General features: G+C 41.0%; 15 protein-coding genes and 1 non-coding gene across 16 annotated transcripts; 11 read left to right on the forward strand and 5 right to left on the reverse strand.

Moving 5' to 3' along the window:
* Positions 1-6: 6 nt before the first annotated feature.
* Positions 7-1,305, forward strand: DJP1 (Djp1p; the record flags this gene model as incomplete). Its single annotated transcript, XM_033911154.1, has 1 exon — positions 7-1,305. The coding sequence occupies one exon, from the start codon at positions 7-9 to the stop codon at positions 1,303-1,305; it is 1,299 nt and encodes a 432-aa protein (XP_033767045.1).
* A 368-nt stretch (positions 1,306-1,673) lies between these two features.
* Positions 1,674-2,123, forward strand: IST3 (U2 snRNP complex subunit IST3; the record flags this gene model as incomplete). Its single annotated transcript, XM_033911155.1, has 1 exon — positions 1,674-2,123. The coding sequence occupies one exon, from the start codon at positions 1,674-1,676 to the stop codon at positions 2,121-2,123; it is 450 nt and encodes a 149-aa protein (XP_033767046.1).
* A 196-nt stretch (positions 2,124-2,319) lies between these two features.
* PAN1 (actin cytoskeleton-regulatory complex protein PAN1) lies at positions 2,320-6,738 on the reverse strand (the record flags this gene model as incomplete). The annotated part of the gene is made up of 1 exon (XM_033911156.1): positions 2,320-6,738. One exon carries the CDS (start codon positions 6,736-6,738, stop codon positions 2,320-2,322), a length of 4,419 nt encoding a protein of 1,472 aa, XP_033767047.1.
* Positions 6,739-7,238: 500 nt separating this feature from the next.
* Positions 7,239-7,310, forward strand: SPAR_Itrna10E. The gene has a single exon. It is a non-coding gene; the product is annotated as a tRNA-Glu (tRNA).
* A 215-nt stretch (positions 7,311-7,525) lies between these two features.
* EGH1 (hydrolase) lies at positions 7,526-9,823 on the forward strand (the record flags this gene model as incomplete). The annotated part of the gene is made up of 1 exon (XM_033911157.1): positions 7,526-9,823. One exon carries the CDS (start codon positions 7,526-7,528, stop codon positions 9,821-9,823), a length of 2,298 nt encoding a protein of 765 aa, XP_033767048.1.
* Positions 9,824-9,901: 78 nt separating this feature from the next.
* Positions 9,902-11,131, reverse strand: PRI1 (DNA primase subunit PRI1; the record flags this gene model as incomplete). Its single annotated transcript, XM_033911158.1, has 1 exon — positions 9,902-11,131. One exon carries the CDS (start codon positions 11,129-11,131, stop codon positions 9,902-9,904), a length of 1,230 nt encoding a protein of 409 aa, XP_033767049.1.
* A 222-nt stretch (positions 11,132-11,353) lies between these two features.
* Positions 11,354-11,689, forward strand: MSL1 (U2 snRNP complex subunit MSL1; the record flags this gene model as incomplete). Its single annotated transcript, XM_033911159.1, has 1 exon — positions 11,354-11,689. One exon carries the CDS (start codon positions 11,354-11,356, stop codon positions 11,687-11,689), a length of 336 nt encoding a protein of 111 aa, XP_033767050.1.
* Positions 11,690-12,260: 571 nt separating this feature from the next.
* DSN1 (MIND complex subunit DSN1) lies at positions 12,261-13,955 on the forward strand (the record flags this gene model as incomplete). Its single annotated transcript, XM_033911160.1, has 1 exon — positions 12,261-13,955. One exon carries the CDS (start codon positions 12,261-12,263, stop codon positions 13,953-13,955), a length of 1,695 nt encoding a protein of 564 aa, XP_033767051.1.
* Positions 13,956-14,077: 122 nt separating this feature from the next.
* STS1 (Sts1p) lies at positions 14,078-15,034 on the reverse strand (the record flags this gene model as incomplete). Its single annotated transcript, XM_033911161.1, has 1 exon — positions 14,078-15,034. The coding sequence occupies one exon, from the start codon at positions 15,032-15,034 to the stop codon at positions 14,078-14,080; it is 957 nt and encodes a 318-aa protein (XP_033767052.1).
* A 166-nt stretch (positions 15,035-15,200) lies between these two features.
* SQT1 (Sqt1p) lies at positions 15,201-16,565 on the forward strand (the record flags this gene model as incomplete). Its single annotated transcript, XM_033911162.1, has 1 exon — positions 15,201-16,565. One exon carries the CDS (start codon positions 15,201-15,203, stop codon positions 16,563-16,565), a length of 1,365 nt encoding a protein of 454 aa, XP_033767053.1.
* A 244-nt stretch (positions 16,566-16,809) lies between these two features.
* Positions 16,810-17,175, reverse strand: GAT4 (Gat4p; the record flags this gene model as incomplete). Its single annotated transcript, XM_033911163.1, has 1 exon — positions 16,810-17,175. The coding sequence occupies one exon, from the start codon at positions 17,173-17,175 to the stop codon at positions 16,810-16,812; it is 366 nt and encodes a 121-aa protein (XP_033767054.1).
* A 702-nt stretch (positions 17,176-17,877) lies between these two features.
* On the forward strand, positions 17,878-18,606 carry VLD1 (Vld1p; the record flags this gene model as incomplete). The annotated part of the gene is made up of 1 exon (XM_033911164.1): positions 17,878-18,606. One exon carries the CDS (start codon positions 17,878-17,880, stop codon positions 18,604-18,606), a length of 729 nt encoding a protein of 242 aa, XP_033767055.1.
* Positions 18,607-18,723: 117 nt separating this feature from the next.
* RPR2 (ribonuclease P protein subunit RPR2) lies at positions 18,724-19,158 on the forward strand (the record flags this gene model as incomplete). Its single annotated transcript, XM_033911165.1, has 1 exon — positions 18,724-19,158. The coding sequence occupies one exon, from the start codon at positions 18,724-18,726 to the stop codon at positions 19,156-19,158; it is 435 nt and encodes a 144-aa protein (XP_033767056.1).
* A 214-nt stretch (positions 19,159-19,372) lies between these two features.
* SPAR_I01720 (uncharacterized protein) lies at positions 19,373-20,149 on the forward strand (the record flags this gene model as incomplete). The annotated part of the gene is made up of 1 exon (XM_033911166.1): positions 19,373-20,149. The coding sequence occupies one exon, from the start codon at positions 19,373-19,375 to the stop codon at positions 20,147-20,149; it is 777 nt and encodes a 258-aa protein (XP_033767057.1).
* A 143-nt stretch (positions 20,150-20,292) lies between these two features.
* On the reverse strand, positions 20,293-20,793 carry MET28 (Met28p; the record flags this gene model as incomplete). The annotated part of the gene is made up of 1 exon (XM_033911167.1): positions 20,293-20,793. One exon carries the CDS (start codon positions 20,791-20,793, stop codon positions 20,293-20,295), a length of 501 nt encoding a protein of 166 aa, XP_033767058.1.
* A 554-nt stretch (positions 20,794-21,347) lies between these two features.
* YAP5 (Yap5p) lies at positions 21,348-22,085 on the forward strand (the record flags this gene model as incomplete). The annotated part of the gene is made up of 1 exon (XM_033911168.1): positions 21,348-22,085. The coding sequence occupies one exon, from the start codon at positions 21,348-21,350 to the stop codon at positions 22,083-22,085; it is 738 nt and encodes a 245-aa protein (XP_033767059.1).
* Between the last annotated feature and the right edge of the window lie 3,126 nt (positions 22,086-25,211).

Genomic DNA, 25,211 nt, shown 5'->3' on the forward strand with positions numbered 1-25,211 from the left:
AAAGATATGGTTGTTGATACTGAGTATTACGATTTGTTAGGTGTATCTACCACTGCGTCTGCCATCGAAATAAAAAAGGCATACAGAAAGAAATCTATTCAAGAGCATCCTGATAAGAACCCCAATGATCCCAAGGCTACCGAAAGGTTTCAGGCCATATCCGAAGCGTATCAAGTTTTAGGTGACGATGAGCTTCGCGCAAAGTACGATAAATATGGAAGAAAAGAAGCTATACCTCAAGGCGGGTTTGAAGATGCAGCCGAACAGTTTTCTGTCATCTTTGGTGGAGATGCATTTGCTTCATATATTGGCGAACTGATGTTATTGAAGAATCTACAGAAAACTGAGGAGCTAAATGCTGAAGACGAAGCTGAAAAAGAGAAGGAAAATGTGGAGACAATGGAAGAATCTTCTGTAGATATTAAGACGGATGGCACCACTCACGCTCCTGCAGGGGCAGCGACCGCTACCAATCAAGGGGACGACAAGAATATGGCAAAGACGAGTACTAGTAATTTAACTGTACACGATGGCAACAAAAAAGATGAGCAGGCAGGAGCTGAGACAAAGAAAAAGAAGACAAAATTAGAGCAGTTTGAGGAAGAACAAGAAGTGGAAAAGCAAAAGAGGATAGATCAACTGAGCAAAACATTGATTGAAAGATTATCGATATTAACAGAAAGTGTCTACGATGATGCATGTAAAGATTCTTTCAAAAGAAAGTTCGAAGAAGAGGCCAATCTTTTAAAAATGGAATCATTTGGACTGGACATTTTACACACAATAGGTGACGTTTACTACGCAAAAGCTGAGATTTTTCTTGCATCCCAGAACCTATTCGGAATGGGTGGTATATTTCACTCTATGAAAGCAAAAGGGGGGGTATTTATGGATACATTAAGAACTGTTTCTGCAGCCATAGACGCTCAGAACACTATGAAGGAGCTTGAAAAGATGAAAGAAGCCAGCACGAATAATGAACCTTTGTTTGACAAAGACGGAAATGAGCAAGTTAAGCCAACTACTGAAGAATTGGCGCAACAAGAGCAATTGTTAATGGGTAAGGTATTATCGGCCGCTTGGCATGGCTCTAAATATGAAATAACGTCCACTTTACGTGGCGTCTGTAACAAAGTATTAGAAGATGACTCGGTAAGTAAGAAAGCGCTTATCAGAAGAGCCGAAGCAATGGAACTACTAGGCGAAGTCTTTAAGAAAACTTTCAGAACAAAAGTCGAACAGGAGGAGGCACAGATCTTCGAAGAACTTGTCGCAGAAGCTACCAAAAAGAAAAGACATACATGAAGATAGCGATCATCTCCTGTATATTAAAATTCATGCTTTCTATTATCTGTATTCAATATAATATAATGTATATAAGATCATACTAATACTGATAATTCCACTATTAAAGGAAAGATGAACAACAAAGAAACGAAGACCGTAATTGAACTAGCGACATTGATAAGTTATGTGATAGGGAGTGGTTATGGCTGGAGAATTATGCCATGTTTACATGATAAGCCTCTTTTACCTTCTCGGTTTTAGGTCTTGATATTAATACAGATGAAAAAAAAAAGTAGGCCGAATATTAATAATAGCTCTCATACAAGTCAAAAAGTACAATATGAAGTTCTAAGCCTAGAACGTAGATAGCAGAAACAAAATAACCAATGAACAAAATTCAGAAAATCAACGACAAAGAACTACAAAGTGGAATTCTTAGCCCGAGTCAATCATGGCATAATGAATATAAAGATACTGCCTACATATATATTGGGAATCTCAACAGAGAATTAACAGAAGGTGACATATTGACAGTATTTTCTGAATATGGAGTGCCTGTAGACGTAATTCTTAGTAGGGATGAAAACACAGGAGAGTCACAAGGTTTTGCCTATTTAAAATATGAGGACCAACGGTCAACGATTCTGGCGGTCGATAATTTAAATGGATTTAAAATTGGTGGCAGAGCCCTGAAAATCGATCATACCTTTTATAGGCCAAAAAATAGTTTACGAAAGTACTATGAAGCTGTAAAGGAAGAGTTAGATCGAGATATAATTTCGAAGGACAATGCTAAGAAAGTCATTGTATTGGCTAAAAACGATCAATCAGGATAATCTTCTTTTCTTTCATCGTATATCTTATATTCGTATAGCTCATAAAGATATCAAATATCATAATTGTAATTCTACATCCTTTCAGAGACTAGTATATATACGTATAGCTCATAAAGATATCAAATATCATAATTGTAATTCTACATCCTTTCAGAGACTAGTATATATACGTATCTATAGAAAGCAAATTAAATCTTCATGGTAGAGGTGGGGGTGGAGGGATGCCTGTAGGTGGAATTGATTGGATACTTGTAGTGGGGACTGGTGGTGCATCCCCTTCGTCTTCATCTGAACCAACTGATTCGGGAATCGATAAAACGTCATCATCGGAATCGGGTCCATATGCGCCCATGCCCTTTTCAGGACCATTTTCGTTATCAACATGAACAATAGTAGGTTCAGAATTGGAAGCTTGTTCGGTTGGTAAAGATGGGGGTGGAGGCAGAACCCCTCCAGCTAAAGCTGGAGTGGAAGAGCTGGATTTTTGCACGGCAGTAGCTACGGCAGGAACTGAGGGAGCTGGGAGTTCTTGAGAGCCATCAACAGCAGGTAAAGGGGGAGCCAACGGGACGGGCGGCTCTTGAGTGACAGGAGGTGGGGTTGGGGCTATTGGGATAGGATTACTCTTTTCATTAGAGGTATTTGCCTGAAGGGATCCTGTTCCTCCTGAAACGGAAGCTATCTGGGGAACAGGGGCAACTGATGGCAAAGGAGGAGCAGTAACAACAGGCGAAACGCGGGCATGTTCGGGATGACCAATATTTGCTTGCTCAACCTTATTGCCCACAGCTGCGCGGTTATTATTCTCGTCATCATCAGACCATCCATCATCCTCGTCCTCGTCCAATCCTCTTTGGATCCTTCTTTGCATTTCTGCAGCACGAGTATCAAAAGTAGATGTGGAGCTAGCCGATGCGTCCTTGAAGTATGGATTATGGCCCGTTGATGTAGGTGGCAGAACAGTAGTGTTCGCACTTGCACCGGGGGTAACAGCGGCGTGTACCGAGCTAGGGACACCAGCAGGATTTTGCGAAAAAGGTGTAGATGGTGCGACTGGGGCAGTCCGAGGAACGTTCATAGGGCCACTAGAGTTGTTTTTTCCATTTTCCTCCTCTTCGTCACTTTCATTCTGAGCATCCTCAATTTGCTTACGTAAAGCTGCAAGTCTTTTTTCTTTCTCAGCCTTTTTTTTAAGTTTCAATCTTTTTAGTTCCTCTTGTAAACGCCTCTCTTCATCATCTTCATCATCATCAGATTCTTGCTTTTCATTGTATACACGCTGAACAGATTGAACAGGTTGAACAGGTTGAACAGGTTGAACAGGTTGAACAGGTTGAACAGGTTGAACAGGTTGAACGGGTTGAACAGGTTGAACGGGTTGAACGGGTTGAACGGGTTGAACGGGTTGAACAGGTTCCACGTATTTTTCCTCTTCCAATGCAGTTGCCCTAGGTTCAACTAAACTGGAAGAACCTTCAATCTGTTGCGGTTGTTCCTGAGAGTTCTCGTTTATAATTGATCTGGAATTTTGAGTTACGCTTCGTCTATTCTTTTCAAATTTAGCCAATTTCTCCTTCATTCTCTTTTTTGCCTGTTCTTTCAGATAAGCAGCTCTTTCTTCGGCAGTTTTGAACTGAGAATAAGAAGGCGACGAAGAACGATCATCTACAGGAGTTGGTGTTGAGGAAGGCACAAAAGGAGATGATTCAGCCACTAGTTTATTAGAATTTGACTTTAGATCATCCAAAAATTCACGAACACCATCTTCTAATCCTATACCAAATTCCCATCTTTCAAATTCTTGATTGGATATCATATCTGACCCTGTCATAGTAGATTTCAAAGATGCAGAAATATCTGATATAGATGATCTTATATCTTTAATTATTTCTTGGTTCTTGCCATTTTCCTGCTGGATTCTCTTGATTTCAGCACTTTGTTGCTCATCTTCCGTGGGAAGTAAATCCTCCGATTCTGTTGATTTCCCTGTTAGAGCAGACATCCTTGCTCTCAACAAAGCTCTGCTCTTAGCCTTCTTCCTGTCGTTTTCGGTTATCTCACCGTTTGGACCAGATCCAATTATTGAAGAGGGATTTTTTTTTCTATACAACTGAATTTTTGCATTAGTAATCTCGTTATCAATTGTAGAAATTTCATTGAATAAATTTGGAAGTTTGGCAATAATGGCATCAAAACGGCTTGTCAAATCCGATGGAATAGAATTATCATAAGGGTTTTCAGGACTACCGATATTTTTGATCTCATTTTCCAATTCAGCAATATTTTTCAAATTAATTTCCCTTGAAAACCCAGTATATTTTGGTTGTGGTGTCTTTTTTTCAACTGTCTTGTGTTCCAAAATGTCGTTAGTTTGAAGAGGGCTGCTAGAAGGATTCTCAACTCTAGTAGGTGGTGAAGAAAAAGAAGAAGATTGCTCTTCATTCTTCGCAGAGTAAACCTTCCTACGATTTCTATAGTTCGGCAAAACATCATCATCGTTATTCTTGTAGCTCAAGGCATCGATTTTGCCAAACGAAGGTTTTTCTTTTGTAGCGGTTGGCTCTGTCTTCAATTGGTTCTTTAGATTGTCCAAAAGTTTTGTGCTAGAAGGAATTAAATTTGGAGGTAGGACATTGGGGATGGGTTTCCCGTTTAACTTACCATAAACCAAATGCATACCTAGTGCGAATTCTTGTTTATTTAATTGGCCAGTATTGTTTATATCACACAGGTTCCAAATTTGTTCCAGATCTGCACGATTTAAACCTGATTTTCTAAAAATTTCCACCGCCGTGGGAGAATTTAACAGGCCTTTGTTTTGAGTATCAAAAGTTTCAAAAATTTTATAAAACAAAGATTTTTCCTCTGTAGAAATCTTGTCTTGACTTGAGTTATCAATCAAGTTATTACCAAAGTTGGATTGGGTATAAATTTCATTATTACCAAACCCAGTCTTTTGGGCAGTCAATGGCATAGTAGCACTGAAATTGGATGGTGGCAAAAAGCCCGTTGGTTGAGGTTGCAACCCAGTTACTTGAGGTTGCAGTCCTTGTTGGTTAAAGGACAAATTGGGCATACTTGAATTACTGGTCTGCTGAGGCATAACGGAACCATATCCTCCGGTATACTGAGATTGCAAGGCACCACCGGTCAATTGAGGTCCTAAATTAACTCCAAACGAAGTCTGTGGCATCATACCAGTTGCCTGAGGTTGTAAAGTGTTGCCAGTAATGGTGGGTTGCATAGGAGCAGGAGCTCCTCCAGTAATTTGGGCGGTCAATCCGGGGGTTCCCGTATTCATTGACATATTGAAAGTAGTGGGTGCCATGAATCCTGTGGATTGGGGATTCAATGCTGGGGCAACACCACCTCCAGTAATTTGAGACTGTAATGGCACACCAAAACTAGTTTGAGGCATAAATCCTGTTGGCTGCGGTTGCAAATTTTGTACGCCCGCGGTAATGAATTCATCAAAGGGAGTCTTTGGAGCATCATTAGCGGAAGAATCCTGGTTTGCGATACTTAAATTAATGGCGTCAATAAAACTTGAAACTTCGTTTCTTGTCTTAGAATCCAATTCGTAAGGGATAGTGTCACCTTGTAAGACATCATTGATCAAATGCATTGCCAATGCAAATTCAGGAAACAGCAACTCACCCGCTTTTGACGTATCACAGAGGGTCCAAATTCTTGCCAGTTGAGAAGGTGGCAAACCGGATCTCATCAAAATTTTTCTACAATTAGCGCCAGAAACAGTGTTGGAACCGTTGGTAACAATTGATCTGAACAAAGTCTCAAACTTCGCCTGATCTTGCGCAGTAATGAAGGACAACCTAATAGCAGGGATTTTGATATCGTTGTTTATACCGTTGTTGGCAAATGAGTTGACAAAGCCTGTTGCGGTGGGCTTTAATGGCTCCAAGGGAGCTTGGTTTTGTGGTTGAAGGTAAAATCCTGTTTGCTGCGGCTTCAAAGGTTGCAAAGACTGTGCTTGCTGAGCAGGAGGCGCCTGTTGAGGCTGAGATTGATAATAACCTGTACCCTGAGCCTGAAGAGGCTGTTGAGCTTGGTTAGAAGGAATCAAATTAGGTGTAGACACATAATAGCCTGTCCCCTGAGATTGCAATGGTTGTACTGGATGTACATTCGCAGTATTAGCAGACTGATAATAGCCTGTGCTTTGGGGTTGTATGGATTGTAACTGAGGCTGCTGAGCCGGATTAGGAGGTGGCATGGTGCCAGTAGTATTCATCATAGGCATACTGGCACCGACATTGGCATTAGGCACATATCCCGTATGCTGCGGTTTCACTTGCTGTTGTTGTTGGCCAAAGTTACCATTACCGTATGCACCATTGTTATTACCATTATTATTGTAACCCGTTTGAGGTTGCTGTGGCATACTGGTGAAAGAATTACCGAAGCTTTGAGCCATCCCACCGATTCCAGTGGTTTGAGGTTGGTTAAACGCCATTTGTTGTAGTCGTTGAGGCTGGCCTTGGGGTTGGTTTGTAGACTGACCTTGCTGCTGCTGCGGATAGAATCCATTTGGTTGTTGCTGCTGCTGCTGCTGCTGCTGGTAACCCATGCCCTGTTGCTGGTACGGGTTATACATTATTCAGTCGTACAGATTAGCAAGTTGTGTCACTGATAGATTCTGCCTCTTCCGACTTCTCGACGTGCATTTCACCAATAGATCTATATAGCTTTCCAATGCTTTTTTTCTTCCAATGCCAGCTTTTGCCCCTAACAAGAAAAAAACGTCCTTGACGTGTCATGTGATCAAGCTCATTTATAAAACGAAGCGAATGATTAAACAGACTACACATGACAATAACGTGAGTGGAAGGTCAATTGGTTGCCCTGGACATATACGCTGAAGAGTTTAGCAGATATGGGTCTCATTTCTTAAAGAACAAGATCCACAAATGAAATAGGGGCCAATTCATGGACTTCGAGTATATGCTCTAGCTCAAACATAAAGAAGTATCCAAGAAAGATATCTACCAAGTATGGTAACTATCTGTAAATAGATGGTTCAGTAAGAAGCCGTATCAATCCAAGGTGTTCAAGCAACTAGATTATAAGAACTAAATGAAAAATCATTGATTATAATCCGATATAGTGTAACGGCTATCACATCACGCTTTCACCGTGGAGACCGGGGTTCGACTCCCCGTATCGGAGTAATTTATACTATGTATATTTTTTTGTTTTCGTTGGAATATTTGCCTTCGTTTAAGGTTTCTATATGTTTCCGGTAGGCCTTAACAATAGAACTAATAATAATTATAAATCTCGCAATAATTCTACTTACAGCTGTTTTTTGATCTTCCATTTCTTTCTTTATTTCTCTTTTTCTTTCATAACTATATTGTTTAAGTTCAATAAGAACAGATCATATGCCTGCCAAAATACATATTTCTGCAAACGGCCAGTTTTGCGATAATGATGATAACGAGATTCAATTGCGTGGTGTCAATTTGGACGCATCAGTTAAAATCCCTGCAAAACCATTCTTATCCACCCACGCTCCCATAGCGGATAACACATTTTTCGAGGATGCTGATAAAGTCAGCTTCATCAATCACCCCTTAGTTCTTGATGATATCGAACAGCATATCATCAGATTAAAATCACTGGGTTACAATACCATCCGTTTCCTTTTTACTTGGGAATCGCTCGAACATGCCGGCCCAGGACAGTACGATTTTGACTATATGGATTATATCATCGAGGTACTAACCAGGATTAACGGCGTAGAACAAGGCATGTACGTTTATTTGGACCCTCACCAAGATGTGTGGTCTAGGTTTAGCGGTGGATCTGGAGCACCGCTATGGACCTTATACTGTGCAGGTTTTCAACCTGCAAACTTCTTGGCCACTGACGCAGCCATCTTACATAACTATTATATTGACCCAAAAACGGGCAGAGAAGTCGGCAAGGACGAAGAGTCGTACCTTAAGATGGTTTGGCCTACGAACTATTTCAAGCTGGCGTGTCAAACCATGTTTACGTTATTCTTTGGTGGGAAGCAATATGCCCCCAAGTGCACAATTAATGGAGAAAACATACAAGATTATTTACAGGGAAAGTTTAATGATGCAATCATGACACTGTGTACAAGAATTAAAGAAAAGGCTCCTGAGTTATTTGAGAGCAACTGCATTATTGGATTAGAGTCTATGAATGAACCAAACTGTGGTTACATTGGTGAAACAAATCTAGATGCGGTCCCGAAGGAGAGAGACTTGAAATTGGGCAGAACCCCAACGGCATTTCAAAGCTTTATGCTGGGTGAAGGTATTGAGTGTACACTAGACCAATATAAAAGAACATTTTTTGGGTTTTCTAAGGGCAAGCCGTGCACAGTCGACCCTAAAGGCAAAAAAGCTTGGTTGAGCGCGCAAGAAAGAGATGCGATAGATGTGAAGTATAATTGGGAAAGGAGCCCTGAATGGAAACCAGACGCTTGCATTTGGAAACTTCATGGTGTTTGGGAAATTCAGGAAGGTAAAGGCCCAGTTTTACTCAAGCCAAATTACTTTAGCCAAGCCGATGAAACGATATTCATTAACAATCATTTTGTTGAGTATTACACTGGGATATATAACAAGTTTAGGGCATTCGATAAAGAGTTGTTCATTATAATGCAACCACCGGTGATGAAGCCACCACCTAATCTACAAAATTCTAAAATTTTAGACAATAGAACAATCTGTGCATGCCATTTTTATGACGGCATGACATTAATGTATAAAACATGGAATAAACGAATCGGCATAGACACGTATGGTCTGGTAAAAAAAAAATACTCAAATCCTGCCTTTGCTGTAGTGCTTGGCGAAAGCAATATACGGAAATGCATTAGGAAACAATTATCAGAAATGCAAAAGGACGCTAAAGCCATGCTTGGCAAAAAGGTACCTGTATTTTTTACCGAAATTGGTATACCATTTGACATGGACGACAAGAAGGCATATATTACGAATGACTATTCTTCACAGACTGCTGCATTGGATGCTCTTGGGTTTGCACTAGAAGGAAGCAATTTTTCGTACAGTTTATGGTGTTATTGCAGTATTAATTCACATGAATGGGGTGACAATTGGAATAATGAAGATTTTTCTATTTGGTCCGCGGATGACAAACCACTGTATCGCGATACTCGAGCAAGAACTCCTACGCGTGAGCCATCTCCAGCATCTACTACGGTTTCGGTATCCACTTCCTCATCCAAATCCGGTTCTCCTTCACAACCACCAAGTTTCATAAAACCAGATAACAATTTAAACTTGGATAGCCCCTCGTGCACTTTAAAGACCGACTTATCAGGATTCAGAGCTCTTGATGCTCTAGTGAGGCCATTCCCCATAAAAATTCATGGAAGATTTGAGTTTGCTGAGTTTAACTTACATAATAAATCTTACCTTTTGAAATTAGTTGGTAAGACGACATCTGAACGGATAACAGTCCCTACATATATTTTTATACCACGCCATCATTTTGCACCAAGCCAATTGTCAATCCGGTCATCATCAGGCCATTATACTTATAACGCGGACTACCAGGTTCTTGAATGGTTTCACGAGCCTGGTCATCAGTTCATTGAAATATGCGTAAAATCGAAGTCAAGGTCCAGTACCCCTGGAAGTGAGGATCCAAACGACTTACCAGCGGAATGCATTATCAGCTAAACAAAATTGAACCAAGAGCTATAGTCATATATATATATATATATATACCTTTTTTATTGTTACAGAATGTTTCCGCCATCAGAAATCTAGGGAAGCCGATTCGTCATCATCGTCACGTTCTCTCTTCACTGAACCCAGTTCACTTTTCAAAAGAGAACTCACATATGTTTGAAACCGATTTACAAAAGGCTGTAAAGCCGTTAATGAAACGTCGTTATTATTCTCCATTTCTCTTTGCAGATCAATTAGTTTTGGTGCTTTCTCTGGAGTAAATGATTCATCAATGGGCACACAGACGTTCCCGGTAGCAGGGTGAATACAAAAAGGGGCCTTCAGCAAATGGATTGTTTGCTTTGTAACTTCTACATCCAGCTTAGGATAAAGAGTCATCAATACGAGATCTTCCTTACATTCACGTAGCCTGCTTATATGGGAGTCTTGCTTGGGACCCTTAAAGAGCGATGTGGCTATCTGATCTATATCATTCCACTTTTCTTTGCTTGACCTCCTAGGATTATCCAGCCAATACTTCTTTAATGAATCGATCAATTGTTTATCATATAATGCGGGCAATAAAGTTTGGATAGCATGTTGATCATCTTCCCAAGGATTTTGCTCTTCGAGCATAATGCTGACAAAGAAAGGTTTCAACTGCTCCAGAGAACGAGCAAGATGAGGGTGATAAGGTCTCTTTAGAGCCAATCTTTTATCAGTATTTCTATCTCTAACAACGTTAACATAATCTAAAACATTTCTTCGCTGTACATCCGTCAAAGCTCGGGCCCGTTTGTCACTTACCCAACAATGAGCACCACGTCTTCCTGAAAATACCCAAATGAAGTCCTTATAACCAAAATCCTCTGTCAGGGCCGTGTTCATAATTTTCATTGCCAAAGATATAAATTTCCAGCATTTGCAGCAAACTTGGGCCCCAGAGCAACACGTTCTAAAGGCATCGTAATCATCCATATCAATATCAAACACCAACTCCTTCTCTAAGGCTTTCAATTCGCTTTTTAGAAGGGTATCACGTTCTCTTGGCGGTTTGTTATATATGGCACCGATTTCGAACCTGTCTGGGTTGGCTTTTTCTATCTGTGCCTTGAACTCCTGCACAGAGTTGAAAGAATTATACCTTTTGTAAGCACCTGACCTGAACGCCATAGCGAATTCTCTGTTAATCATATCTCTTGAAGGCTTGGGGGAATGGTTCAACCAGTTGAAAATGTGCTTAAACGGATAGAGTGACTTATAGTAGTACTCCATATCCGAGGAGCTTGGTCCATTAGCCTTTACTGAATCGGTCATAATGACTCTTCTACAACTGTCTTTTAAGTCCCTGTAGCTGATTTTTGCTACTATTATAGCACGCCTTTCTCTTCAGATTCCAAGTATTTTGGATTAATTTTTCATCTTTTTGGCGTTATAAAACTTTTCTACTAAAAGGAAAGAACAAGTACAAGAGGCAAAGGGCACTAAACAAGCAACTGTTTCGAAGAACGACGCATCATTTGCACATAGAACATAGTAATGGTTGGACCAGCAAGAAAAAAGCAGAGGATTGATCGCAATACTCATCATACTGCGGCCGAACCAGTGACTGAAGCCAAAAATACGCTGTACGTGAGCCAGCTTAATGAAAGGATTAATATGCAACGACTGCGAGTGAACCTATTTCTGCTGTTTGCTACGTTTGGAGAGGTACTGAAGGTTAGCATGAATTTCAAGAAAGAGCGGGGTCAAGCCTTCATCACCATGAGAACCATCGACCAAGCCAGTTTGGCTCAGATTTCATTAAACGGCGAGCGATTCTTTGGCAAACCTTTGAAAGTGGAGTTCAGCAAGAGTGAAACTAAAACGCTATAATTGACTTGGCACTCTATTCTATTCGTGGTAGCGCGTGTATATCGAGAAGAGCTGCCATAGGGGCGCATCAAGGTCAGGAACGCGGTATCAAATCAGAATGCTTATGTCCAGGCAACCCAATTTTATAGACGGTAATTAGTGAGCAACTAATATTACAGCATGTACGAATAATGGAGTAGATGTAGGATCGACAAAAATTTGTATCAGAAAGAGTCTCGTGAAAAGATATCGCTGCAGAAAGGCCTTCCCTCAAATTTTATAAGTGATACAAAAGACCAACCACAAAGTACCCCACTACCAAAAGATGTTCGTTGCGTTCTTTGGAAGTAATAATTTAGTATATAGAGCAGCTTAATATACCATAAATTACGGCATACTTCAACGTTTATATGCAACCTCGTTTTTAATGATATTTGTTTCTAGTAGGAGCAAAAATTCAAAATGATAAACAAGTCAAAATAAACATTAAAAGAACCGCCAATTGATAAAAGCACAAAGCGCCAGCCAAAGTTGTGAGACCGGACCTCTTCTGTTGTACGCACAATTAAAATTTTCTTCAGTTAGATAGAGGATGAGTCTGGAACCCACGCAAACGGTCTCCGGCACGCCGCCGATGTTGCATCAAAGAACCCATAAACAAGTATACCCGTTGCGGATGGAAACTATCCCAATATTGGAATCAGACTCCAAAGCTACTCTACAAAGTAGTGAGCCCACCCAGAAAGATGAAGAAGAAACCGAGTATTTTGAAAATAAACAATCCGTATCGAATCTGAGTCCCGATTTGAAGTTCAAAAGACACAAGAATAAACATATCCAGGGGTTCCCTACTCTGGGTGAAAGGCTCGATAACTTGCAAGATATCAAAAAGGCCAAGAGGGTAGAAAATTTCAATTCCTCTGCACCAATTGGTGACGACAATCATATTGGGGATGCGACAACGAATGTTAATGCAAGTGCGATGCCCGCTCCGTATATGCCTTATTACTATTACTACCATCCGATGAATGCTCCTACTCCTGCAATGATACCGTATCCCGGATCACCAATGCATTCTATGATGCCCAATTCCTCATTGCAGCCCTTTTATTCACAGCCCACCGCTGCCGGTGGTCCCGATATGACCACTCCTCAGAATTTATCTTCATCACAACAATTGCTGCCAGCCCCGCAGTTGTTTCCGTACGGATCATTCCATCAACAACAACTGCAACAACCACACTACATTCAACGAACAAGAGAAAGGAAAAAATCAATCGGAAGTCAAAGAGGTAGAAGATTGTCTATGCTAGCATCTCAGGCAAACGGTGGAAGCACTATTATATCCCCACACAAGGATATTCCTGAAGAGGATTTTTACACCGTAGTTGGAAATGCGTCTTCCTTTGGTAAGAATTTACAAATACGACAGCTTTTCAATTGGTGTTTGATGAGATCTCTGCATAAACTGGAGTTGAAGACTAAAAGCCAAGAGGAAGAAAGAGAGCTTGAACATCCGGCGAAAAAATCCAAGCCTGAACCAACAAGGGCGGAAACTGATTATGTGGATCCCAAACGTCTGGCTATGGTCATAATAAAAGAGTTTGTCGATGATCTCAAAAGAGATCATATTGCGATAGATTGGGAGGATGAGGAAAAATATGAAAATGGAGATGAGGAGAAGACGCTGGATAATACCGAAAATTACGATGATACGGAACTGCGACAACTGTTCCAAGAAAATGACGACGACGACGACGACGACGAAGTGGACTACTCGGAGATACAAAGGTCCAGCCGTAAATTCAGTGAAAGGAGAAAGGCGGTGCCGAAAGAACCAAAAAAACTACTGCCTAATGGCAAGAACGTGGAAAACACTAAGAATCTTAGCATTTTAACGAATAAGGTGAACGCGATCAAAAATGAAGTCAAAGAATGGGCAATCACTTTAGATACTTCAAGACCAGATCTTGAATGGCAAGAATTGACATCGTTGTCATCACAACCGCTTGAACCATTGTCGGATACAGAAGAGCCAGACCATGTGATTGCAGATGTTGAGGCAAAATTAGAAACAAAAGTCGATGAGTTAAGGTACCAGTCGCATATATTGAACTCACACTCATTAGCTTTGAACGAAATAACGAACTCGAAACTGAATAAATTGAACATAGAAACAATGAGGAAGATCTCTAACGAAACGGACGATGTCCATTCACAAGTCATTAAACCTCAACAACTATTGAAGGGGTTAAGTTTATCTTTTAGTAAAAAACTGGATTTATGAAAAAATGAAAAAAAATAAAAAATATCGGATACTTCTGCATATGTAACATTACACAGTCATACATTTATATATACATATATACATACTAATGTATTGGAAAAGGCAAAAGAACCATTCTCTCTTTACTCAAAAGGCGAATCAGTAGCAGGACCACTATTGTTATTGTTTTCGTTTGCCGTCATGGTATCGTGGTGGCAAATAATACTTTCTTGAAATGATAGTGTTGATGATGATGCCGCTGAAGAGGTACCCATATCTAACGATTTAAACAGCTGGAGTGGGCGTTCCAGTAACCCATTTGAATGTTCATTGTATATTTGTAGCCTTGTCATATGAGTTTTCCACACGGAGCTATTATCTCCCAATAAAATTATCCTGTCACGGGCAATATGTTCAATAAGCGTACACCATACATGGGATAATTGTTCAATGCATTTATCGTAGTAGTAATTGTTACTAGCTAATTCAAACCTGGGCAGTTTAATAACTAATTCCGTGCAAATGTCTAAGAATTTCAATGATGCGTGCAAATTTTCCAATCGTGGTGGAATATTATCCAGTATGAAATCCACTAAACAGTTAAGGAATTCTAGAATTTGAGGCTTCATCCTCACGAAAGCGTAGTCATCTAATTTATTACTCTCGTAAGACCTATTGTAAGGTATGCTCTGGTAAACAGCTTCTGATTTCTGTTTCAGCATGTCAAGGCACTTTTGTATACTGAAATCTAGTCCGATGACTCTCGTATGAACACTTTGCTGTATATCTGGATGCTTTGTCATCAAATCCACCAACAACTGCTGTAATTGGTCCTTGTTCATTAGTTCTATGCCTCGTTGCAAGGGCAGAGGTTGACCTCTGATGAGCGAGCCTGGGTGAGGCCTCCTCTTGGAGACACCACCATATTTCATCACATGCTTGCTACGAGGTGGTTCTTCCTCTTGTTGCTCCTCGTTGTTATACCGCCTTTTCTGTTTCACTCCGGAATTTGGCACCACTACATTGCCTGTGCCTTGTGAACTTACTGTACTCTGAGGTACTTTACTGCTGGGCTTAAACCCCCATTCAAATCCCATCATAATGCTATACTGTCTGCGTTTGTTGCTTTTGGCAGATATCTTCGAACACTCTAGGTGAGAATACTTAGTTAAATATAATTTTAAGTAGGAAATTCCCACTCGCCGCATTATCACCCGCCTGCCGTTTCTTTTTCTGGCAAAATTTTCACTATGAATAACTAGAAAGATGCATTCGATGGGCTTTGGATGGGGCTTTTTAAAGACAAACAGAGTACCACAGAGCCACATATTAAGCACGATGGAGCCCCAAGAAGAATTTATAACTACCGAAGAGGTTGAGCAGGAGATCGTGCCCACCATGGAGGTCGAACAGGACGCCCCTGTTGATATCGAAGAAGTGAATGACGACGATGAAATGATGGACGATGATGAGGAGGATTTAGAGGTCGACATGTCCAACAACTCGCTCACTTACTTCGATAAACATACGGACTCTGTGTTTGCGATTGGCCACCATCCCAGCCTGCCGCTAGTATGCACCGGTGGGGGTGATAACTTGGCACATCTTTGGACATCACATTCACAACCACCCAAGTTTGCCGGTACATTAACCGGTTATGGTGAATCTGTGATTTCGTGTTCTTTTACATGTGAAGGGGGCTTCTTAGTCACTGCGGATATGTCGGGGAAGGTTCTTGTACACATGGGCCAAAAAGGTGGCGCTCAGTGGAAGTTAACATCGCAAATACAAGAAGTTGAAGAGATCGTTTGGTTAAAAGCTCACCCCACTATACCAAGAACATTTGCATTTGGTGCTACGAATGGATCTGTCTGGTGTTACCAGATTAATGAGCAGGACGGTTCTTTGGAACAGTTAATGTCTGGTTTTGTACACCAGCAAGATTGCTCTATGGGTGAATTCATTAATACTGACAAAGGTGAAAATACACTAGAGTTAGTCACTTGTTCTTTGGATAGTACCATCGTGGCATGGAATTGCTTTACTGGCCAACAATTGTTTAAGATCACACAAGCAGAAACCAAGGGATTGGAAGCACCATGGATTTCCCTATCATTAGCCCCGGCAACCTTGACCAAGGGTAACTCAGGTGTCGTGGCATGTGGGTCTAACAATGGTCTTCTGGCAGTAATTAATTGCAACAGTGGCGGTGCCATTTTACATTTATCTACAGTGATTGAATTAAAGCCAGAACAAGACGAATTAGATGCCTCTATCGAATCCATTTCATGGTCGTCAAAGTTCTCACTTATGGCCATTGGTCTTGTCTGCGGTGAGGTAATCTTATATGATACAAGCGCATGGAGGGTAAGACACAAGTTTGTTCTTGAGGACTCTGTTACGAAACTAATCTTTGACAATGATGATCTATTTGTATCGTGTATCAATGGTAAGGTTTACCAGTTTAATGCAAGAACTGGTCAAGAAAAGTTTGTTTGTGTCGGCCATAATATGGGGGTTCTTGATTTTATATTACTGCATCCTGTAGCCAATGCCGGCACCGAACAAAAGAGGAAAATAATAACTGCGGGTGATGAAGGTGTATCTCTGGTGTTTGAGGTACCAAACTGATAGATAGTTGTGTATACATAAATAACAGAAAAAAATTCAATAACAGATGAAATATTTTTACATACAGAAAGAGAAACTTTATATATTCGAATCAAGGAAAGTAAAAAAAAAAATTACTTTCTTAAAGAAGAACGGCGCTCACTATCGTTGTTGCTGATTTTATTATTACATGTTGAATGTTACATGTTGAATGTTACATTGTCTTTTTGCCCCAGTAGGTTGAAAGATGAAAAAGTACAATGGGTTAGAACCTGGCAGTTCCGGTAAGTTCTTTGGGGATCCTTCTCTTGGTACCGGTACCTTTAATCTGCTCCATGTATCTTTTAGCAGCTGCTCTACCGAAACGCAGAATTAGTTTTCTAAAGAACAACCCACAAGCATTACACAGGCAAGCAGCGCCGTTAGGACCTTCCCTCCATTGTAAAGAAGTCTTGATCTCTCCACATTGCCCACATGTCCTAGTAATACCCGTTCTTGGGCGACCAGAGTGAGAGCCAGAATTACTAGGGAAACCATCTCGTGCCGTTGATCCGCTGTTCAACAGCAATTGAACAGGGATTTTTTTAAAGGCTGTTCCGTTTGAAATCACAATAGGGAGCTTAGTGGACATAGCGACCCTGTAATGTTATGTTTCTGGATAGGAACAGAGAATACCAGCTATTCGAGTGCTGAAAGTGTAAAGTTTTTATGTGGTTCCACGGACTACGTGCGAAAGGTTGGCCATGGCGCTATTCAAAATCCACAATTAACTCGATGGGCTTTTCAATGGCACAAAAGTCCTGACACATGGACGTGCGCGGCGGCGATAACCGCACAAAGGAAAAAAAAAGGGTCCAATGCCAAGAAATATTTAAAAGGACCCTTTTTTTATTTTTGGCAATAAAATTACGAAGGGAAAAGGGAGCACTTTTCACTTCGGAAAAAAATAGGACACCGAGAGGTCTTTTGCAAAAGGTGCCTATCATGCGAGGGTTTTTCAAAGGCATATTTCTAGAAATGGGCAGAGATGGCTACAGGTTAAAGTAATTGACAACTCAGTTTCAAATTGATAATATCATTGCAATCGAGGAGAATAGTCGTATTTTGGAAGAGTGCATAAGCTGACTTGCTAGTGCTTAACTAATTGTATCGTGTCTAGTAGAGAAAACGTTCTAGTAATAGAGGAAAAAAAAGAAAAAAAAATTCAAAACCGGGTAACGATAATTTATTATATCGCTTTTCTCCAGGGAAGAAAGAGAAGGGGTACTTAGATGATGAAGGCTTAGATTACAAGTTAATATAGAAAGAAAGAAGAGCAAGGCGTCAGAAGGTAATGCTGCATTTGGAAGGCGACAATGGACGACAAAGGTCGGTTATTGCGAATTTGCAAAAATTCGTTTATTGCTGTCTGTACTTGAGGTTTATCAAAGACGGATCATTATTCTTGATCCTCCTGGGGTGGATAATTTCATCGCTATGTGACTTCATCCAGGAATTGACACTCAGGTACTTGAAGAAGAACTACTTGGAGGTAGGGCGTGACAACGATCACGGAGACGATGAAAGCCTTGCCATCAGAGGGTTAGAAACTCCTATCGTAAGGATGATAATAAACAAAGCCATACGATATTACCAAGGTCTGATACTTCTGGAAACGGCATACTGTATAGTGTACCACGTCAGACTGGATGTAACGAGGGATATATGTTCCAAACCGTACGGATTCGTAATAATGCTTTTGATAAGAGAGTTTACTTGTCCGACACCTGCAGGGTTTCCCAGCAAGCTACTTCTGGTAGTACTCGATATTGTGTTACTTTTCAGCCAAATTATAATAATGAACGGCTCATTGAGTTCGAGTTTCCAAAACGTAAAGCTTATAGTCAAGGAGTTGAACGCAGAAGAAGAGGGCGCACTTAACATTCTCAAACTCAATACCTGGCGCATGGATGCAAGCGGGCCCGAACTCATAGTTCACAAGAATCACGACAATCTTTTTCCTCAGCAGATAGATGAGGATGACGCTACTGAGTTCACACCTTTACTGAATAGCGCCGAATAAATCCGGGAAGGAAAAAAAAAATTTACCAAGAAGAAAAGAACGGACAAAAAAAGAACAGGAAACATCGTTCTTCTACTGTCTTTCTCACCATCGCTGACAAAGAAAAACAAGCCAAAGATGGGCAAGAAAGCACAAGGAGGAAAGACTAAACCCAAAATCGATGAGAATGGTACTTTAATAGTACCGCCACCAAGAACGATTGCTAACCAAGATCATTTCCATAGATTAAACTATCTCTACCAAATATCCGCTTATCAAACAAGGACAAGGCCGAAAGCGGGTGCGAACGCACATATGCCATTGGCACGCAATTATATCAAATCAATGGACTTAATTAGTAAGAAAACAAAGACATCCCTGCTTCCTACAATAAAGAGGACAATTTGTAAAAAATGTCATCGGTTGCTATGGTCCCCAAAGGGACTTGAAATCACCCGCGACGGAGCACTATCGGTAATGTGTGGGTGTGGTACCGTCAAACGCTACAATATTACTGCTAATCCCAATTACAAGACCTACCCAGAAAGGGAGGGTAACCTGCTAAATCCTTAGGGGTTTCGTTACGGGGAAAGTGGAGTTTTCCGGAATTCCTTTAAGAGCCGACCCCCTTCCCTCATACTCTGGGGTAAAGTGCCTGTGTATTTGAGGGAAATCTGTAACATAAAAACACGGGAAAAAAAACGAGACCCGTTTGAAGAAAATAATATAGAATTCCATCTTGCCAGCAATAACGGGTAAACCCCGCAAGGAGGAGGTGTGGTTGGTAATGAATGGCACGAGGCGTTTAATAAGTGTCGGACTACCTGTTGCTGTCACTGCTAAGGCAACTTTGGCCCGTGATGAACAAAGGCCAGGTGTAGAAACAGGACTAGGCTCGAGCGGAAGTGCTATGGATGGCCTACTACCCTCGTTGCCCGGCTCATATGATGACGTAGATGACGACTCGGCGGCTCTTCACGAATATATGATACTATCGCGAGATGGCGCTGGCGCCATCCGTGCTCCGTCATTTGTTGAAGATACCACAAGCGATGAGGACGACGACGGTGACATGTCGCGGGACTTATCCAAAGCTCTAGATATGTCATCATCGTCATCCTCCAGCCCGCGCGCCAGAAATATGCGGCACCGCAGTTCTGTGAGCACAATATCTGCAATCTTGCACCAAGGAAGTTCTGGCCAGGAAGACACGACTAGAAGCCTCAGTGTTCCTGTAGAACAAGAAAAACCTACTTTACTTGCTAGAGTCTCGAATATATTTTTTAGGAGGAACAGTACACCTAGAGACAAGCATACACATTCTGAGCGTCCCGCGAGCCGCTCAGATCCGGAGAGATTGGCGGTTACATCTGCAGCTGCGCAGTCTTTGCGCCGCCAACAGCAACTGGAAGACGCTCAGTACGCTCGAGTAATCGCAAACTTTCGCACCATAGGATGGTGCTCTCCCAGCGAGATCAAGTCTGTGGAATATAAACGGTCTTTAATCAATGCGGAGTGGGACGAAAAGATCTCGCTTTTGTCTCACGCGCAGTGCTATAAATAATAAATATACATATATATATATATATAAATATATATATATATATAGATAAATGTGTGTATATATATGCTAGGTAGAAAAACGGAAATACGAGAGAAAGAAATTAGAGAGGAAAACTAAAATGTCGTGCTCGCATGTTTCATAGGCTACCTGCCCATGTTCCGTCTCTTAATGTCATTCAACAGTTTCAAAGACTTGATCTCGTTGATGTCATTGAGTTTTGCCTTCCAAAACTCGTTTTCCTTGTTCAACTGCTCTATACGATCGCGAAGTTTGTTTATCTGCGAATTCAAGTTCTGCAGCTTATTCATGTTCTCAAAGTTCTTTTGTTTCTTGCGAATGCGGAACCGCTGCGACGCCTCCGTGTTCTTCCTTCTACGCTCTTGCTTAATCTTATCTAGTTCGTTAGAAGTGCCCACGGGCGCTTCCTCTTCTTTCACAACAACTGCCGTCGTTGCGGCAACTTTCCCCTTTCTCGGCTCGCGCAACTTCTTGAACTGCGAGACATCCTGACCATTATTTATCATACTAATGAGCTCCTCCGCGTTGCCACTGCTAACCAGCAGCAATGATAGCAAGCGTGAGCCCAGCTCTGAATCGCTTGATATCAGGTTCTGTAAATGTTCCGAAAGATTGTTCACGTTCATACCCCTTCTGACTGCGATGTCAATGTTAATTGATTTTTTCTCCCACCCTTGTTTCGCATTCGCATTGCGGAACAAAATGGCTTGTTTTCATAACTATAACTGATTATAAATAGTTAAATCCAATTTACCTCGCGTTCTTAGTCATTGGCTGCCCGGCCTTGACTCACGCCGGTGACCTACAACTATGGCGTTTTCCGCTTCCCGCCCAAAACTGTGGTGTTAGAAAGTAGAGAGAAGTGGAAAAAAAATAAAAAATAGACTAACAAATTGCGGTCACGTGCACTCGTACCCCCTCTATTGTATTTGAGTTTACTTTATTGGGCCGGCCCCACAACTGTGGCATCTTTCAGATCACTTTTTTCCAGAATGCATGGAACTGATGAGTGGACTTTTCTTCCGCGGAAAAATGACAAAAAGGTGCAGTAAGGGCATGATCTTTTTGCACGGCAGTGCTGTCGCTGCCATAGTTAACCACTTAAAGTAAAGCCAAAAGTGTCGTATAACAAGTGCACAGGACAAACACTCAAACAAATACAAATACACTATCACACGCCATGGTCCTACCTCAGATAAAACCCAAGGAACCTGAGGAAAGCAACCTCGCGCTTTTGTCCAAGATCCATGTGTCCAAAAATTGGAAACTTCCTCCAAGGTTGCCTCATAGAGCAACTCAGCGAAGGAAAAGAGCTCATCGGCTTCACGAAGAGTACGAAACTGAGGGAAATGACGAGGCGCTACAGAAGAAAAAACGGCAAAATAGAGACGCCCAAAGGGCCTACAGAGAACGCAAGAACAACAAGTTGCAAGTGCTCGAGGAAACCATAGAATCACTAAGTAAGGTCGTCAAAAATTACGAAACAAAACTGAACCGCCTACAAAATGAACTTCAAAAGAAGGAATCTGAAAACCACGCCCTAAAACTGAAACTGGAGGCCCTTAATCCGAAACAGACCTCTGTTCCTGCTCAGGACCCTATCCTGCAGAACTTGATAGAAAATTTCAAACCAATGAAGGCAATACCTATAAAGTACAACACCGCTATAAAGCACCGCCAGCACTCAGGCGAGCTCCCCAGCTCCATCAAATGTGGCTTTTGCAACGACAACACTACTTGTGTTTGTAAAGAACTGGAAACGGATCACGGTAAAAGTGACGACGGTGTAGTTACCGTACGGAAGGATATGTCCCCGCCAAATGCACAGTGCAATAATAAAGGTGACTCCAGTGGGCTTTGTAGTAACTGTACTAATATTGACAAATCATGCATCGACATCCGGTCCATCATCCACTGAAGAAAGAAAACATGTTAACGCCTGTAAATAAGTTATTGAATAGCTTCGGTATTTTGGAGCATTAGTAAAAATGCTCATGTAATGAGTGGAGTGCTTCGTTCTTGAATTCTCTCCGTGTAGGTCCGTTGCTATGGCTGTGTGGTCAAGATTTATTCTATGGGACATTGGTGGCGGAAAATAGAAACTCTTTTGGATTGCGCCTTTGATGTGCTGGTTGATATATGCGTGAGGTGTTAATTTCCGATGTGTTGGATCGGCTCGTCAATTTTGGAATTTGAGCTAAATTGGTGGGCATTAACATTTAACATCTATCGGTACTGCTTGTATGCCTGTGCATTTCTGCATTTGTTTTAAAAATGTTTATACTTTTTTTCAATAGTATTATAGGATAGTAGTAGGTATAGTATAGATTAGATATTATATTAGTTTTAATCTAGAAGAGCAACAGCTCGTTAATAGAATGCAAGAAAGACTATATATAAGAAAAACCAGACACAAACTATTTAACTCAAATTGCAAGTACGTACCGATTGTTAACAAAAAATTATAATTGATATCATCTCGTTTGAATGCCATAACAAATTTCAAAAATTTGCGTAGGAAGTTCTAGTGAGATAAACGATGGTAATAATGAGGCCCTTGCGGAATTGTTTTTTAGTCAGCTTTCTCCTTTCTGAGTTGAGCACGAATTTTTGAGGATCTACCTTAAGTTAAAAATTATTCTAGGAAGAGAGTTAGAAAAAAAGCTTTAGTGCTGGCAGATATCCATCAAACTGGTTTCGTTTCCTGCGGCTTGTACACTACCATGGCGATAGATTGAAAGGAAGTGTAGTAAAACAGTCTGAAACGGGCAGATCGGTTGTGAATATCGGCGAATGATCTGTGAAGCGCAACGATATTCCTCGGAACTGATGACTATATACAGCAGACAGCTTCTTTACTAAAGTAGACATAAAAAAGAATCATTTGGCGCTTATTTGTGAACGTAGGCCCCTTGTAGTTTGTGTATCTAACCTTTATTAATTAGATTCAAGTCGGAACAACCTCGTTAACAGACCGTAGTGTGCATACTATCGGGGCTAATTTTTTGCACGATCAAACTGCAAAGGGGATATAGTAGAAATAAGAAAGGAGCACAGGTTTGAAGATAAAACCGCAAATTCTTACACTTTCCATTTGCGAGTTTCTTGAAGCGCTATCTGAATAAGAAGCAGACACAATTGCATTGCTTTATGCCAAGTCCATAATATACTTTTGCATTTAGTCTGTGAAACCGCATAAGTAGAAAATCTCCTTGAGTTTTACGCAGAAAAGAAAAGAAAAATGCAGCGAGGACGCAACAGGATCAAGCTTCTCGAGAGAAAATTTTTTTGACAAGAGCGTCAGAGATCTCAGATGACAGATCAACGGTATCACGAGATCCTGGTAGGCGTTTTTCTATGCTCCTCCTTCTCTTTACGTTCAGGGCAGACGTAGTTTAGAAAGGCGCGCGCATTTCTTTTTTATTGTCGCTTCTTTTGTTGTAAGCTGGCTTCTGACGTCGTGTTCTGCGGATATTATCCTCCGCTTGAAGGTCTCACGAAAGATCTGGGATGAGATCTATCAATAGTACTATACTACGCACACTTCTGATCCAGCACTACCACGGAATGTTCAGTCCAGGATTTCCACGCGCATACCAAGAATTTTTTAGCTCAATAGGCACGAGACCCTCTTTACAGAGAATGTGACAAGGTACTGCAAAGGGGTATTAGCTTCTTTGACACCGTCTTCGTTCACACAATGCAGATCAAACTTTAAAAAAGATTGCTAGTTCGAAAAATTTGTAAGTCTTGGTACCGCAGTATATGCAAAGTCATCTAGTTCGATGACAATGTTTTGAAGTGAAACGAGAATTTGCAGGCTCAGCATGTCTAGATAAGTTTTAGAATAGCCCTTTGCACGGAGTTTTGCCTGAGAAAAGACGGCGGTTGTCTTCTGTACATCGCGAAAAACAATAGATCTTTGTTCTCCCGTTTGAAATTGAGGGGTTTAAAAGTCATCCTCTGATTATTAGAAGTCATAATCACGTTCAACAGTGAAAGGCATCAAGAAAAGAAAAAAGGTGAAAAAGTTTCTCGCTTTTGAACTATCTCTTGCTTACGTTACACTGAAAATTTAACGGCGGCCTCGAGAAGCCCATTGAACTTAACCCTATGTTTCTTATAAATAATGCTTATCAATTGGACTTTTTTTCCATTTTGGGCTATGTATCCTTATTTTGTGTTGCAAACTGAGAATAAGCTCTCGCTCATAACCCGCTCTTATCTCTGCTTCAACTTCCTCGCTATTCTACGCCTGTAAACAACTTTGGCGGTAAGGCCATCAGATGGGCCAGCACTGTTGGTATCGGCAACAGGAAATCGGTGCTTCCGTAGTCTCACTTGATTTGCGCCGCTGGGAAAGCGGAAATTCTTTTTTCATTACATTGCGTGGAATATGGCACTTCCGTAGGCTTTTTCAATTATTGGTGTGTCTTTTGAGTTACCAATATATGAGAGTGATGAATTTCAATTAATAATATTCTATCTCGCTTCCTATCATTCCATTACACGGAAATACACCATTATACGCGATAGCATCACCCCTTGAAGTTCTGACAAGGGCACAAAATTCACTGTTAGATGATTATTGCAATATAGGTAAAGCTGGACGGGCGATACGGTATAAAGATCCTCTTTCGGATATCAGGGACTTTTTTTTTCCTTCGATTTTCTTTTTTTATAAATGTCCCTATAAATTATTAGGATCTAACCTTATTTTATACTAGGACATATACTTATTGCCATCGCAAGGTCAAAGAAATAAAGGATTATAAAACGGCAATTAGCGGCGGTAGCATGAAGATCAACGCCAATGTAGCGTTGGAAGGACAGTGACACAGTGAAGGTGACCAATTACTGTTTTCCTCCGATTGCTTCGTATCATTTGCTTAACAAAGGGAGGGAGAAAGTTTCGAATTCCCTTTTAGGATGTTTTTGACGTGAAATTCAACCCCCCCATATTGTAAAGATCAACTGCTAGGAACTCTGTGATGTTATGAGGAGGGGGGCGGGCTTCTTTCTTCCCCTATATCTTTTAATTTAT

The sequence above is a fragment of the Saccharomyces paradoxus genome, chromosome IX, assembly GCF_002079055.1.
Source record: "Saccharomyces paradoxus chromosome IX, complete sequence".
NCBI classification, from domain to species: domain Eukaryota; kingdom Fungi; phylum Ascomycota; class Saccharomycetes; order Saccharomycetales; family Saccharomycetaceae; genus Saccharomyces; species Saccharomyces paradoxus.